The 16,226-nt window shown below is 40.0% G+C and overlaps 2 protein-coding genes across 3 annotated transcripts in view; both read left to right on the plus strand.

Moving 5' to 3' along the window:
- The first annotated feature begins 371 nt into the window (after positions 1–371).
- Positions 372–6,077, plus strand: LOC109292046 (secreted frizzled-related protein 2-like). The gene is made up of 4 exons (XM_019509298.1): positions 372–1,532; positions 2,130–2,299; positions 3,268–3,360; positions 5,066–6,077. The coding sequence occupies exons 1-4, from the start codon at positions 1,246–1,248 to the stop codon at positions 5,374–5,376; spliced, it is 861 nt and encodes a 286-aa protein (XP_019364843.1). The 5' UTR covers positions 372–1,245; the 3' UTR covers positions 5,377–6,077.
- A 3,515-nt stretch (positions 6,078–9,592) lies between these two features.
- HDAC10 (histone deacetylase 10) overlaps positions 9,593–16,226 on the plus strand; it is a 30,901-nt gene continuing 24,267 nt past the window's right edge. Inside the window, exons 1-10 of one of the 2 annotated variants that reach the window (XM_019509299.1) lie at positions 9,593–9,612; positions 10,226–10,292; positions 11,222–11,356; positions 12,495–12,591; positions 13,413–13,510; positions 13,583–13,687; positions 13,873–13,941; positions 14,559–14,685; positions 15,439–15,504; positions 15,871–15,930. In XM_019509299.1, the coding sequence (XP_019364844.1) occupies positions 10,228–10,292; positions 11,222–11,356; positions 12,495–12,591; positions 13,413–13,510; positions 13,583–13,687; positions 13,873–13,941; positions 14,559–14,685; positions 15,439–15,504; positions 15,871–15,930 (822 nt within the window). In that variant the 5' untranslated portion in view covers positions 9,593–9,612; positions 10,226–10,227. Of the gene's footprint in view, positions 9,613–10,225; positions 10,293–10,319; positions 10,339–11,221; positions 11,357–12,494; positions 12,592–13,412; positions 13,511–13,582; positions 13,688–13,872; positions 13,942–14,558; positions 14,686–15,438; positions 15,505–15,870; positions 15,931–16,226 lie in introns of those variants that run through there. The other variant, XM_019509300.1, reaches the window with a different exon arrangement.

Here is a 16,226-nt window from a genome sequence, read left to right on the forward strand (position 1 = left end):
AAGATTTAGGATTTCCTAAGAATAGTATATAAGCTAAATATAAGTCAGGTTCTTTAGTGCCTCAAGTAGTCTACTCCCTTCTCTTGTACATTTGATATCCATTTTTAATATTATGGAAAAAATAATTTGCACTGTCAGTAGTTCTACTTATTTTTGTTTTAAGAAATTCAAAGTGGAACATGCTAAAAATGAGTACCAGGATGGTATCAGCTGTTTTTACAGTTTCATATATGTATACAGTGTAAATAAAATTAGATCCATTAATTAAGAAACTAATTAAAAATAATTAAATATTTGCATTACTTAAATGTGTAGCATTTGTAATCTCTAGCAATCCCTAAAACTTCAAGAAGTTGTATTGTAGCTTTGAAAAAGTATGGGTGGCTATAGATGACAACTATATCTGAAGACAGAGTATTGCCTTATAATATTTATCCGTACAAGAAAGAATATTCGCTGCTGAACTTGGAAATACCTTCTGCTGACCTCATGAAAGAAGGCATAAAATTCTCTAGCTAAATGGATCACCCTTCCTCTGGATGTCCCAATCAATAATATTATGGCACTACAGTATTAGGGGGCCAATTCTGTGCTGCCTACTGATATCAAGAAAGGCTGAAAAGCAATTAACTCTCACAGGAATGGACCTAAATTCCAGACAAAATATTCTCTTACTGGCAGAAAACCACCTCCTTTGTAGTATCTGACTACATAAAGAAAGTGCCTCTTGCACACTGTAAAGTGGTACAAGAGACATGAGCCAATTAGGGAAAGCAAAACATTTTCACTTGATAAGTTGTTCTGGACTTTTTTCTGCCAAATCAGCAATGTCTGAAAACAAAGGAGACATACCAACCCTAGGAGACAGCCTGTCTGCCCAGGCACTCTTCTAGGAGCTCTCTTAATTTAATTTGGCATGCACATAGCAAAACTACCATGTGTCAGAGTTTGGTATGCCACATAGCACACTACAACCACTGACATTTTCAGACTCATGAAATCGCCATATGTAAATTTTTGGCTTTAAGGAAGGTTGACTGTACGCTATCTCCACCTCCTTAGTTATCACAACAATCACTTGAATGGGCAATAAGAACAGACCTTGTCTTGGGTATTTTGATAAGCTGTTGATAAGAAATGGGACCCTGAGTTCTTGTTGTATATAAGCCACAAGGGTTTCAGTGTGCCTAACTACTGAAGGGGAGCTTGACAACACTGTTCAGCAGCTCCAGAGACACACAAAAGATGTTTCTACCAGCACAGATGTTTGCCTTTGCTCTGAGTGGTTTTCTAAGGCTGACAATTGGGTTTGACATTGGATTATCCACTAAATGTGTTGCCATACCTAAGGAGATGAGCATGTGCCACAACATTGGCTATTCTGAAATGAGGCTTCCTAACCTGATGGGACACACAAGCATGACAGAAGTGATTTCAAAATCCACTGACTGGCAGCGTTTGGCGCAAACTGGTTGCCACCCATATGCGAGGACATTCCTGTGCTCTCTATTTGCACCTGTCTGTTTAGATACGTAAGTACCATATCACATGCCAAAATTGAGTCTTTTATGCTTGAATAGGAATTGAAATGAATTTATGTTTGTTTTAAATTGAAGGGTATTCTCAATCCAATAGCTTAAGTATTTTTATTATTATGTTTTTGTTTGGGGGGAAAAAACATCACACCAGGGGTTTTCCAGTTTAACTTTGATCTGCAGTGAAAAGGAGAGTTGTGACCAAAATATCATGTTTAGATTTATTTTGTCAAAATGAGAATGTCTGCTGTTTTAATAACTTGGGGGCCAATCTAGCTACTATTGAATTAGACATTTATTGGGTCTAGGATCAAGCTCTTACTGAATACCTATCACAAAACAGTATAAGGATATTGTTCTTAAAATAATACATTAATTCTAGAATCATAGCAAGATCCACATACAGAACTCCTCAATAGCCCCTGGTGCCATTAATTGTATCTTTAATGAATTTATCATTAATGAAGACGGGGATGTTAAATATTAATATATAGGAAGGATTTGCACAAAACTCATCTATATCTAGGAGTAGTCACTGTGGTTACCCGTTTCCAGAGATTTTAACTGATTCTGTCTGGTTTTTGCTTTTAACAGCTTCATCCATCCTTGTAGGAGCATGTGTGCTGCTGTTCGTGACAGCTGTGCTCCTGTGCTGGTTTGCCATGGACATGCTTGGCCTGACAGTTTGGACTGTGATCGATTTTCAGCTGATGAGGACATGTGTCTAGCATCCCTTACCAATGAATATAAATACATTCACAAAGGTAGATGAAGTAGGTGGGTAGGAATGAATATACAGAATCAAGCAACTATGTGGAGGGGAAAGCTTTCAAAACCAGTCTCTGATTTTGTAAATGCAGCCATGCCCCTTTGTGCATGTTCATACTGCTTGTGCACATTCTGATTCTGATCCTGAAAGGTACTGGATACCTACGAAATAAATTGGGCCAGACTTCAGCTAGTAAAAATCAGTGTTCATTTACAGAATGGAGGCTAATGCCATCATTCACATAACCAATTTAATCACCACAATATCAATAGAAAATAATGTTATTTTATTTACGTATTTACTTATAGGCTTTACTGTGTCCCCATCATCATTGTATCCACCCTTTATATATGCAGTGTAAATGTGCTCATATCAATTCTGTGAGATCAGGAAGGATTATCTCCCTTTTATACAGGGGAAACGGAGGCATAGAGATATTAATGTCAAGCTATTCAAAAGTTCTAAGGTCCAAGTTGCTACTATTGAAAACAGGGAGTTTGGTAAGTGTTGAGCACTTTTGGAAATCCAGCCCTATATGGCAAGCCTAAGCTCAGACAGAAGCAAAAGCAGCATTCAGACCTTCTGAATCCTCCCCTAGTACCTTAACCACAAGATCATGCAAGGGTTTTAACAGAGCACCCCAAATAGAATGTTTTCAATCCACAGACACACACACACCCACACACACACACAACATAGATGAATATTAAATATACTAATTGATGCTAATTGATACCCCTGTCACTCTGAGCAGTGAGGTCAAAGACTAACTGGGTATGGAAAATACCAATTCCCTTCCATCCTTGAAAACAGCACGTTTTTAGAGCAGTGCCTAGAAACTGGCATTGCCACTGCCTATGTTCTCCTGTGTGCTTAGTGGTTCAATGGAGAAATTCACTTTTCACTGGCACCAAATTGATGCAAAGGACAAACGATTAATAAGACTTTAAAATTTCTTGCCAGTATTGCCCAAGCCTGCCTGCCAGACCTGCCCAGAAGTGGAGGAGTTTTTTACACATAAAAGAATCCTAGAAGTATTCTGTGTCAGTAACTTTGGTAAGTTCTTACTAACATACATTTGATTAGAGAAACTTAAGTGTACTCACTATATAGACATCAATCTCTCTTATTTAAAATGCATTAAAAATGGCCTAAAAATAGCTGACCATTTCTGAAGGAACATGAAGGGCTAAATTGTGGTAATGTCGTCATATTTCTGTGGATCAGTATTTTGCCCCAAATGAATTTTTTTCTAGAGCTTCCTTCCTTTATAAACAAAATGCAATAGTTTTAGATAGTATTGACTCATTGTCTATTTTGATAATCAAATTGTTTCTTCTTCTAGTGTAAGTTGCTATATTTTATGGATAACATTTATGGTATAAAGGTCAAATAAGTGGTTAATGGCTTTCATTGGTGGTTAAACCCCAAAGTAAACGTATGGAACATATGGCTTTATGACATTAAAAGATAAAACCTCCTTGTAGCTTGTGTCAGTGACTGTAATTCCTGCTATGCAGCAACTCAAAGCAAGATTCAGTAAATCTCATTTAAAGAGAGGGTTTGAAAGTTTCAGCTGGTGCCTTATTAGGTTTTTCACTGACAGGCAATACTTTGAGGTTGCAGTTGGTATCTTCATGCAAAGCCTATTCAAGTTGCTTTGAAGACTTTCACTGACTTCAGCTGGTTTTTGATCAGGCATCAGTGGTGCAACAGATTTGGCTGGTGCCCAAGTTTCCCCTGGGTTTTGGGGGCATATGGGTTCCAAGAGCGGGAGGCAGAGGCCGCAGGTGTGGGGGGATGCCTGCAGGTTCCAAGAGTGGGGGAAGCAATCTTACCCATGCCAGGACTCCTACACAGCCCTGGCTAAGTGCCTGCTGCTGCTGCACTTTTTCTGCCCACCCAGGACGTTGCTCTTAAAGCAGCAGCAGCTGGGAACTGTTTTGGAGTTCCTGGCATGGCAATGCAGCCAGGGTGCAGATTCCACAAAGGTGACAATTATGGCATCCATCCTAACTTGGCATCAGGATGGGTGTCCCTCTTTCTCACCACCACCACCTACACTATTGTTAGGCACAGAGCAAGGTCTGTATGGAAAAGTATTAATGCAGCTAGATACGAGGAAAATGCTAGATGTAAAGATATATTGAGAAAAGAAAGAACTAAAAAAGGTGGGGCTAAAGGAGGCAGAGAAAGCCAGTTATGTTGTTAGTTGGTTTTCTTGAACCTTGACAACCCCACAGTTTCAACAGAACCAGTTATGCAGGATGGGATACCTGATCACTCCCATAGTTTGAAACAGGTGATGAAAAAACTAAAATCCACGACAGTCATCTTTGTGAGAACTTTACATTTTTTATGGCCCATGTAATTTAGGGATTATTTATTCGTGTCACCTGTTTTAAAATCATTATTGGATTTTTCAGCATAGTAACTCTGTTTTAGTCATACCTTTGTTTTGGGTCGTACAACATGGTGGTAGTTTTATCAGTAGTGTAACTGAGAGGGGGAAGAGGGGAAAGGGGCAATAGGGTCAACCACCCTGGACACCAACTTGGGAAAAGTGGGGTATGAAGAAAAGAGGCTGCTGCCAGCATCTACGCATTCTTAATTGTGAACTGGAAGTTGCCACTTTGCCCTAGGCACCCGGCCACCTCCCTACCCTGCTGAGTTTTATAAATGGATGACTCCACTGTTCAACATTAAATTCCTTACTGCATTTAAATAGATAAAGCAACTTACCTATTTTTTCTCTTCCTAGCAGTGAAGGTGAAACTCTCCAAAAAGAGAACAATTTCTGGGGACCAGGAATATAATATTGAATGCCAGGTGGAATTAATTAACCAGGGCTTGCTTCTCCCCTATGACACTCAGAACATGATACAGCAGTGGCTACTCATCAATGAAAATTGTACTCAGTGGATGACTCAGAGTCATCGTCCTATGGTGTATCTCATTGTGGGAAATATTGAAGAGAGCACCATTTTAGTAAACCAAGTTTACCGCTGGCAGAGGAGGGACTCCCAGTTGATTCTGGCCACACGGAAATGGAAACACCATAAATGTTTATAAATGTTCACCGTATAGTCTCTGGGTATGCAATTATATGCCTTATGCAAAAGATATCTTGTAAATAGCAATGTATTATAAAATGAAATGTAAAGTCTTTATTGTATTTTTTTTAAATGTGTTATATAGCAAGTTGAATTCATCCTGGGTGTAAGTGAGCATAGTCTTTGAAGTCAATGATGTCCTAGCCACTTACCCCAAATCTGAATTTGGTCTATCATGTACAAATGTGTTTCCTCAGATTATTATTATAAATGTTATGTAATATGTTTAAATCTGCCATAAAAATGTGTTGAGAAATCATAAAGCTGAGTGTTTTTATCTGTCTGCAGTTTGTTAGGTTTTAACAACAAACACAAGTGACATGTCTGAAGTATAGACATTTAGGTTCTTAAATATAGATTTAGGTATTTAATGTCTGGCACATGCTTTGAAAAAAATGGTGTAGGTGTCCATGTAGGTAATCTACTTCAACTTCTTGCGATGATAGTGTTTTTTAAAAAAAGGTGTGCCAGATTTTTCTGAGTAAAATGGTTTCTTCTGTGCAGACAGACATCAGTTTGGAAAGATATTCCTTCCATACATAGGGCCTTAGCCTTTGCAGTGACATGGTTGCCGTAGTTAGTTTTATTTCATAATGACTATAGGAATAATATTTTAAAGCATGAAATAAGTTCAATTTTTGAAACTCTTCTAACTTTGTATATACTGTACTGTACAGAAAGTGTACAGTTCTAAGAAAAAATAAATCTACTAAATGACCTATGGTTTAATTTTATCATTTTCAAATAGAATATCAGCTACTTTAAAGATATTAGATATAATTAGCCACCTAGTATGTTTCTAGTTGTCTCAGGGATTATATGAGTTGAATATCATTGCAAAAGATCAGGCAACAGGCAAGAAATGCAAAACATCAGAGTGGCCACATAAATAGCATCCTCAACTGTAGCATGCCTGTGCTATGACTAAAAAGCAGGTAGTGATGGACAGGGCACAACTTAGTTTTAAATACATAGGAACTAATTTAATAAGAATGTGAAATCACTAAGAAGATGTGCAACTGCCACTGCATGAATTATGAGGAATACTTGCTATACACTGTTGGTAGTGGCTATTCTTAAAACGAAAACATTTAGAATAGTCTAAAACCAGGTGCTTTCTACAGGGCAAGAAATAACATGATAGGTCTTTACCATGTCCAAGAGCACCTAAGCTAAAACTACATTAATGGTCACTGATTTCTTCACTTTTAGATTTAAAATGTTAAAAAAAATTAAAATCCTGCCTATATTTAACAAGTATTCAATTTGCCTTCCCTCTCCTTACCATAGGTCCCTGTCACATCTTATTTACTTATGGTTATATCCTGCAATAGACCCTCACAAAGATCATATAGGACTGGGGTTTTAGACTGTGAGGTCTTAATGTGAGGATTGTCTTCTGTCCCCAAACAGGGCCCCACTATTGCTTGAGGCCTCTGACCACTACTGCAACGTAAGCAATAATGAGCGCAAAATACAGATCTCTAAGCTTCTAAGGCTCCCAAGTTATAGAACCATTTTCCTGTCCACACTAGTAATAACTAGGGACCTACCCAAATTACAAGTGCGTGGATTTTGTGGAAATTGTGAAATTGGGCAATCTCCAAAAAAAGCAGCTGGTCTCATGACCTGCCCGTGAAACGGGCTGGCTGCCTCCTTGAGTTGGGTAGACCCCTAGTACTAACTAAATCTTAAAAAACTGTTTTAACATAGCTTCCCCTATCTAGATTAGAGCTGCACACTAGAAAGTTCATTCCTGTAGTGCCTTCATTTGGTCCTAATGTGAATTCTTCTTCATCGTGTCTCAATCCAACCTTTCTAAATGATCTGTTCCCAAAATTCTGCACTGGCCACTGCTTCTGGTGTTGGTGTTGCCAGCTCTTGTGGGGTGCATTGTGGTGCTACAGGGCATCTCAGGAGATGATCCATGGGTTGCTTCTCCTGACAAACACATTGAGCATCTATACATGTGGGCTCCAGGTTGGTGGTGGTGGGGGGGAACCTTTAATTAAAGCAGCATTGAGAGCCTGCAGCATCACATGTATTTGGCATCCCACACTCCAAATCTCATTGAACAAGCTTTAGTTAAAGTGCTCTTGCCACCATTTTGAAGTGCTAGACACTGAATACACATGACCCGGAGGCTGCTGCGTGCTAATTAGTCTGAGTCTAATTAATTGGAGTCTGCTCTGACACATGCTAATTAGCAGATGCTGGAGCAAAGGCCCATCACATGTACTGGTCAGCTGAATAGAGACCCACTCTCAATCTGTTCAGGCTGACAAATGATGTATCTTTTCTAATCCTTGAAATCCATATATCATGACTGTTCCTTCTGGAGCATGATGAGGAAAACTGTTTTTTAAAACTGAATAGCATCATTATAAGGCCAAATCCTATGGTTATCTTGGTATTTAAAACTCCCCTTTATGTTAATTTGAATAGGAATTTTACACAGGTTTCTGATAAGAGAAACAGACTATGGGTTTTTTTCAAATAGTCTGAAAAACAACCAGAACTTGAAATGACCTATTTTGAATCCAACATGTATAATAGAGCAGCTGTTTAAAAAAAAGTAGGTTGCTCAGTACTTCAGCTCATTCTGTACCATTGATTCTGTGTTGGTCTCTGGTAGTAAAAGAGTAAATATTTTAAGAACTGTCAATCTTTTTATGCATACCAGCTCCCCCATGGCGGCTTCATGAGGAGGCTGTTTTCAAAGCAACATTCAGAGCCAGCAATAGATGACCTATTTTAGAAGTGTCAGGGCTTTTAGAGATGTCAGTAACATCACTCATCTGATTAAGTCAATGCTTAAAGCCACCATTCAAACCTGAGGGAATTAGACTTATGATTCTCTGTAATTAAGAAGTGTTGTTTAAATACTTTCTTTTTGAGGGGTGCAGAACTGCATCTGAACTGCACACCTGCTTGTTTTGTTTTGCTATTTCATTATCACAAGTGTTTGATAAAATACCCCTGTTTTTGAACTGATAAAGCAGAGTCCAGCCCAAGAAAAGACATTCAAAACAGCCTGACAGATAATGGGCTGATTCTCCTTTTCAGTGTAACCTATATGTATATCCACTGCAACACCTGCTTTCCATGCCATAGAGGCGTTAAGGTGGCCGGACTATAAATGAGAATCAGGCTCTGGGAGGTCTCTGTGTGGTATTCATACCTGCCAACCTGAGTTTGTTAATGTGAACATTCACAGTAGCAGTATTAAGGGAATTCTGTGATGACAGCCACTGTAATGCCCTGCAGTGCAGTACACACCCCATTCACCTATCAGCACATCCAACCTGCTAGTGCCACAGTGGTTTGGGCACTCCTAAGCCTTATGTGGGAGCCTGATAGCAATGTCTGCTGTCCCTCCATCCCACCTCTTCCCCAGCAGCAGAGATCATGGTTTTTCTGCACCCAGATGCAGAGAGAAGGAAGCTCCTTGGCACCCTTTCTCCCTCCTCTACTCTGTAAGTGTGTGACCAGCTACACAAGTGCCTCTGGGGGCAGTGTGCGGTGAACTGCATTCCTCAGAGGAGGACAAAGTTCTTTGGCAAATGTGATATCTTTTATTAGACCAACCAAATAGATGGAAAAATTGTTCTTTGTAAGCTTTCAGGCACAAACACCCTCAGAGGAGGAACATTTCTCAGGGGATGGGTTTAGTTTCTCATTTTAAAATCAAATCACCTCTCATAGTTCTTGTTGCTGTGATGGTGGGGATGCTGCCCTCACTGTGCTTGGAGCTGTGCAAGAGCAGCAGAGAAGGAGGCTCAGCCAGCTCCTTCTCTTTCTCCCTCCATGGTTCGCTCGCAGCTTGCTCTGGGGTGGTGTTTCCTCAGTGTGGGGTAAATCACGGTGGACAGGGTAGATCCATGGGATAAGGCTTCTTTGCATGCAACTCGCAGGCACACATATGCCCTGCATCTGGTCTCTTTCTCTCTCTCTCTCTCTCTCTCACACACACAGACACTGCATTGTCTCTCACGCAAGTCCTGCATCTAGTCTCTCTCTCTCTCTCACACACTCACCTCCTCCATCTAGTGTCAAACACATACACACACATCCTGCATTTAATTTATCAACCCCCTCCCCCCACCACGTAGTCGCACAGACACGCCCTGGCCCCAGTCACAGGAGCCGGGAGGGGCGCTCGGGGGCTCGCTCGCTGCGGGAGGCCGCCGCAGAGGTGAAGTGCGTCCCTCCGCCGCCGCTGGGGCCGGGCCGGGCCGGGCCTGCTCAGGGCAGCGGTCTCGGAAACTGCTTGTGTCGCGGTGCTTCAGGAGCGGGGACGCAGCGCGGTGGGACTGGCCGTGGCCTGCTGCTGTCGGCCATAGCGGAGACGCTGGGCGCCGCCCACGTGCGCCCAGTCTAACGCAGCAGCGTAGAGCTGGGCTCCGGGCGGACACTAGGATCTGCTTCTAGGCCAGGCCTTTCCCTCCGGGCAGTGGTGGGGGCACGGGAGTGGTTGGCCAGTAGGGAGATCATCTGTATCCTGCTCTGAGGCAGGTTCAAGGTCTCCCTTTCTTGATTTTGACGCCCAGACCAGGGGATCCTGGCCTTGGCATCCTGCTGCTGGGCTGTTCCTTATCCAGTCTGTTTGGCAGCAAAGATTTGTCCAAAGTTTGTGGACTGGACAAGTAAACAAATGAAAAACTGAATAATGTGTCTGCTCTGTACGTGTGTGCGTGTCCTCGTACCGTTCCCCCCACCGCCACCAGTGGTGTATTTTTGTAATTTTTGTTTCCAGCCTGAAATATGCACAAACACGTCTTGGGTTCTCCCTCTTGCTTTGCTTACAGCCATGGCCTCAGGAACTGCTCTGATTTACGATAATGAAATGACCAGTCATAGACTACTGTGGGAGGAGTAAGTCTGTCTCCATAAACTGATACTAGCATTTCTGAACAGAGAGGTACCAGATAAAAGTGTGTTTCCTTACTTAGCCCCAGTGAAGGAAGAAAATCTTCATTGCCTTCTGGTTGCAATCTTAATGAACAAAAAACACTTCTCACTTCTTTACACAGATGATTTTTTACACCTGGGCTATTTGAAGGCTTAAATCCAAGAAGATGCTTAAGACTGTTATTTTCTTAACTACCCGAGCTGTCCCACCAGTAACATGCTTAGAACTAAGTATTGAAAGTAGTTATGTACCCACAGGGTTGCTGAAAGATGAGTCTGAACCCTGTAGCATATCTGCCTAACTAGGTTTCCTGTAGTCCTCATCTCCCCTTTGTCTCATTATTCATCCAAGTCTAGGGTAATGGTGTTTTAATTAAGATCCATTGCTGTTCCCCCTAGATATAATTAGCTACTCATTCATCAAATGTTGGGTGGCTGAATATAAGCTTGTAAGCATAAGCCAGTTTTCCATTTTGTGGATTGGTTTGTCATGGGGAGGCTTAGAAAAGGTTTATGATTTAGGTAGAAATCACATTGTAACCTCCACTTCTTTTTTTTCTTTGACTTTTCTGTTTAGTTATCACTAATCTTGTTTGACATTTGAGAACTGTTGTTTATGTTAGGAAGTATAATTACAGCTCTCTTTGTGGGTTTTATTTTCTATTTCTTTAAAGAACCATATAAAATCCCTTTTACTTGAACCTTTTTATAACTAATATATATATATGGCAGCCCCAAACCTAATTCTGGAAAGTTTTCAAAGATTTATTTTCTATGTCCATACAAGAAAAATGAACCTGTTTACTTAGAGTGGCAAATCTAAATAACCTGAAGAATGTGAATAAGCCTTGATGATATTTTATTATAGGCATAATATTATTATCTATTTTTAGTCCTATCTGTGAATTTGAAGTGCCGGAAAGATTGACCTCCTCCTACGAGCAACTTAAACATTATGGTCTTGTGCAAAGATGTATGCATGTACCAATCAGAGAAGGAAATGAAGAAGAAATCATGTTGGTTCACAGGTTTGATATCTTTTGTCACTCTTCACCTTAATTCATCAAAAAATAGGCCCCTATAACCTCAGCTCCTCATTAGAGTTATATACAGATCTATTTTTATTGCTTTTTAAAAAAAACCCAAAAGGCATGTTTTCTTTTCCCAGATCAGGCAATGGCTTGCTTTGTAACCTGGAATAAATTATGTACCCACTTCATACTCCAGTTTCCCCAACTGTGAAGCAGATGATAATGCTTAATTCCTTTTAAAATGCTTTTGAGATTTACTGATAAATAGCACCATGTAAGAGTTAGGAATTCCATATGCAAAAAGGTAAAATGTTTTAACACAAGCAGTCACCTCTGTTTGTTTGTTTTTACTGTCTTTTAGGATCTAACCCCTTAATTCCTGTTATTCCTTTCATTTTTATGCTATTATTTTGCATCATCCCTATAAGGCTGCTGCCATCACTGATTGCATCTCTTAACTGGAGTGGGAATCCGGTTTGTTACGTGACCACACAGAGGCATAAGCAGGGGTTAAGCTGCATCTCATCCTAAAGAATAGTGTGGAGTGGAGAACAAGTTTAAGTGGGCTGCCACTCTCTTGCAGTTTGATAGGAAGTATGTGGAAAGGGCCACAAAACAGCATGCTGATTTTCAGTGCCCTGGCCAGCACTGAGAAGCTAGCATGGAGATGGAAATGATATGCACCCGGTACAGGCCTGATTGAAGTGACGCACTCTATGGAACAAAGTGGGTGTGAGGGAACAAAATGATTCAGTCACACTGAGTCCCTGACCTCTTCTTGGCATTTGCTTTTTTGTTTTGTTTTTAAAACAAAGCATCTCTTGCACTGCTCATCTTGCACAGATCTAGATCCCTTAGGAAATGGGCTGATAGTAGTACCAGAGCTGAGTAATTGTGTTGATGTTTCATGCTTGTGGAAAAAAGGATTGGCAACCCTTGGTGTAGCCCCAGAACCTCTCAAATGTTATGCCTCTTCATTGGATCATGGGATTGAAGTTGCCCCTGAAACATGTGAACAGTGTTCAGGAAAAGCACCCATTATGGTTGCTGTGTTTTTGTTTTCAGATCTTTTGTATTAACGGGGGCACTTCAGGCTACACCTGAGTCCATTTAATCTACCTTCTCTCTTTTTTAGTTCAGAATACTTACAAATTGTAAAGAGTACACAAAAAATGGCTGAAGAAGAACTCCGAAGAGTCTCTGAAAATTATGATGCTGTTTACTTTCACCCGGTGTGTAGCCCTAGCTGTTTACTTCTACCTGGTGTGGACCTAATTGTTTCCCCTGTTCAAACTGTAAACATTTGTATTACTGCATTAGAAGCTCATTTGCATAGGCAGAAGGAAGAGTACCAACTTGTTTATTTTTGAAGTTTGTTTCAGAAGGGACTTAGTGTAGCAATTTAAATCGCTGATACTCAAATTTTACTGGTACTGCTTTGCTAGCACCTCCCTGTGGTGCACGCAGAGTCCCTCTGCAGTGGGTCTGCCTGTGCAGCATTTATGGTGCACTGTTGCAAGATCATTAAATAAAAGTCTCTTATTTTCAAATAATAAGTATACAGTGGCAGAGCTTAACCTGCAATAGGAATCTTGGTGAACTTTTCTGATTTGTATGCAGTTACAAATCTCAGCCAAATAATTTATCATTACAGACTTCTGCATTTAATGCATGTAGAAGCATTGTACTAATTAGAAGCCTTTATTTTTAAAGTTAAAGTGCATCTTTGTTTTTAAAGATATACCATATCATTTCATTAAACCATAAGAAAGGCTTGTTATTCTTTTAATTAATCCCATAATTTATAGGTTCTGTATAGGATATTTATCAGATCAAATATCCTTGTAATGTAAGCACAAATATTTTAAATGAAAGTCACATTAGAGTCACATTGTCAAATTCAACTTTCAGTAAATGTATTCAGCTCTACTAACTTCAGTTTAGTACAGCCAATTCAGATTATTCATTGTGCTGGTACAAAACATGTCAGTTTTACGTTTAGTTTAAACAGCATTTTGGGTTACTAACTAACTGTGAGATTTTTCTTCCTCAGGACACTTATCACTGTGCCAAGCTGGCAGTAGGAGCAAGTTTGCAACTGGTGGACTCTGTGATGTCAGGAAAAGTATGCAATGGAATAGCATTAGTAAGGTAATGGAGGAGCTTGAAACAGTCTGCTTTTCAATGTGTTTCATTCATAGTAACTTTGTGAACCTGTTTTAGGCCTCCAGGTCATCACAGCCAGAGAGCTGCAGCTAATGGGTTCTGCATCTTCAACAACGTTGCTATTGCCGCAGAATATGCAAAAAGAAAATATGGTCTACAGAGGTTAGTGTAGGTTTATCTCTGGCACAGGTTTTCAAAGGCATATATGGCATTAGATACCTCAATCTCATTGAAAATCTATGGATAGTGAGGTGCCTTTTGTGCCTAACAATCTCCTCTGTTTGTTTGTAGTTACTGAGGTGCTGTCCTTTTTTTGACTCGGTGTTTTCTGTTATTGATTCACTCAGAATTCTAATCGTAGACTGGGATATACACCACGGACAAGGGACTCAGTATATATTTGAAGAGGATCCCAGGTTTGTAGAATTTTATTTCTTGCTTGTTTGTTTGTCAGGCTAGTTAAATAATGTTCACCTTTCTATAAGATAAAATCCTTCTTATTTTGAAAATGGAAATTCGTACAAAATGCCTGTCATTCTTCAGCCATACAATAGACTAACAAAATTCTTTTTGTTGAATTTTTAAATATTTTTTGTTTGATAAATAATGACAACTGCATACGGTAGTGAAAGGGAACAAGAAGCTGGAAAAATAACTGACACAATATCAACATTATGGCTATCTTTGATAGAAAGATTTCTCTGTACCATTATCCAAATTTTCACTGAACACTAAAATATATGTGGCTTCTTAAAAATAATAGACACTGAATTGGATGCTGTAAGGTCTAGCTTCTGAAAATGTTTTGTCTTTGGCCATAAAATAATCCATGCTAGAAACTTAGAGCACAAGTGCCCTAGCTGAATTTCACTAGGACTGTAGCATAGCATTTCAGATTGTTCAGGGGAATAAGTATGGTTAAATATTCTATTTAAAACCTCTACCAAGAGTCAGAGAGGGCAGATGTGAAAATAGCTAAGTGTCATCTTTGACAATTTCTGTTCAAGTCAGGTTGATTTATTCTTTCTTTCAGTGTTCTCTATTTTTCCTGGCATCGCTATGAACATCAGCAGTTCTGGCCAATGCTCAGAGAATCTGATTATGATGCTATTGGTCGGGGTAAAGGAAAAGGATTCAATATAAATGTTGCTTGGAATAAGGTAAAACTTGCTTGATAGTGTAATAGGGTGAATCTAGTAGCTTTAGCATGAGTTCAGGGCAGTGCTTTTTATTGGAACTGACCTGATGACTTGATTATGTGGCAGAGGTGACACCTGGTATATCTTACTGTTTTTGGTGTCTCCTGAGAGAATATGATTTCCGATCTGATGATATAAAGTCATTGATTCAGACTTCCTGCTTCTTCTACCTGCATGCTGCCTACTTAGATTCTGCTTTAATTATGGTTTAAGCACTGAATTAAGTCCAGTCCTACTCGGCAAAGAACCTAAGCTCGTGCTTAAAATCCCTTGCAGTTGGTGAATAAGTACTTTCCTGAATAGTAATGGAATACTGGAACAGGATCTTACAATCTAAGGTGGCAGTTGGCAGCCTTTTCAGACTGTGGACCAGAATGATCCAGCTTGGGTCAAAGGGTCCACTGCCTCTTTTTCCCACTGTGTCACAGGAGAAGTTCCCCCTGCCACTGATTCCACCCCCCCCCCCGCTGCTTCTCCCTGCCATCTCATGAAAAACGTCCTTGTCATCAAAGCTCTTTCCCTGCCAAAACCCCACATCTGCAAGCCAGATCCAGTGAGTCCATGGGATGCAGGTTGCCAACCCCTGATCTAAAACTCCAGTGTTGGATTTAATGATTTGTCCTATCTTTTAGTAAGAATCTGTTGAAACATAGAAAATACGTAGTTTACTCGGTGGAGAAAAAGGCATTAATTTCCCATTCATTCTTTTTGCAGACTGGGATGGGAAATTCAGACTATTTAGCTGCATTTTTCCACGTGTTGCTTCCTTTGGCTTTTGAGGTAATGTGTCTGCTTTAAACCCTTGAATTTCCTAAGTGCCTTTTAAAGTGGTAAAAGAGATATGGGTGTAGAAAAGTGGCACTTATTTCTAATGCAGTTGATACATTATTTCTGTGGGAACTGTTCTGCTGCATGAATAATGGCCTGACCTACCAAGTGGTTGGGTTTTTTTTTAAATATTCATTATAAAGGTCTGTAAGTTTTCCAGGTAGAAAGTAAAATCCATTCCTGCAGTCTTTACTTAGGAAAAGTTTTTGTGTGTGTAGGTAAACTGGATGGCAGGCTTGGGCCCATAAGCCACAAAGCTATAGGTGGGTCCCAGAACTATAAAAATGAGAGAGAGAATTATTTCTTTTTTGTTTATAGTTTGATCCAGAGCTGGTCCTTGTCTCAGCTGGGTATGATTCAGGAATTGGGGACCCCGAGGTAAGGATTCATACAGGGATTCCATGCTCTCATTCATCATTTATTTTTAAAACCTCATATTTTAAGTTTCATAATTGTACAGCAGTTTCATAGTTTCTAGGGTCGGAAGGGACCTGAGCAGATCATCTAGTCCAGTCTAGTTGATAGATTGTACTTGAAACAAATATAGAACTACATGTTTCAGGCCTTATCCTAATCGTTAATACTTCTAGGTTAAATTAAGCCCCTCATAGGGGGCAGATTCTCATAGTTTCATAGTTTCTAGGGTCGGAAGGGACCTGAGAAGATCATCTAGT

Source organism: Gavialis gangeticus, unplaced genomic scaffold (assembly GCF_001723915.1).
Source record: "Gavialis gangeticus isolate Ggan-Ray unplaced genomic scaffold, GavGan_comp1, whole genome shotgun sequence".
Classification (NCBI taxonomy): domain Eukaryota; kingdom Metazoa; phylum Chordata; order Crocodylia; family Gavialidae; genus Gavialis; species Gavialis gangeticus.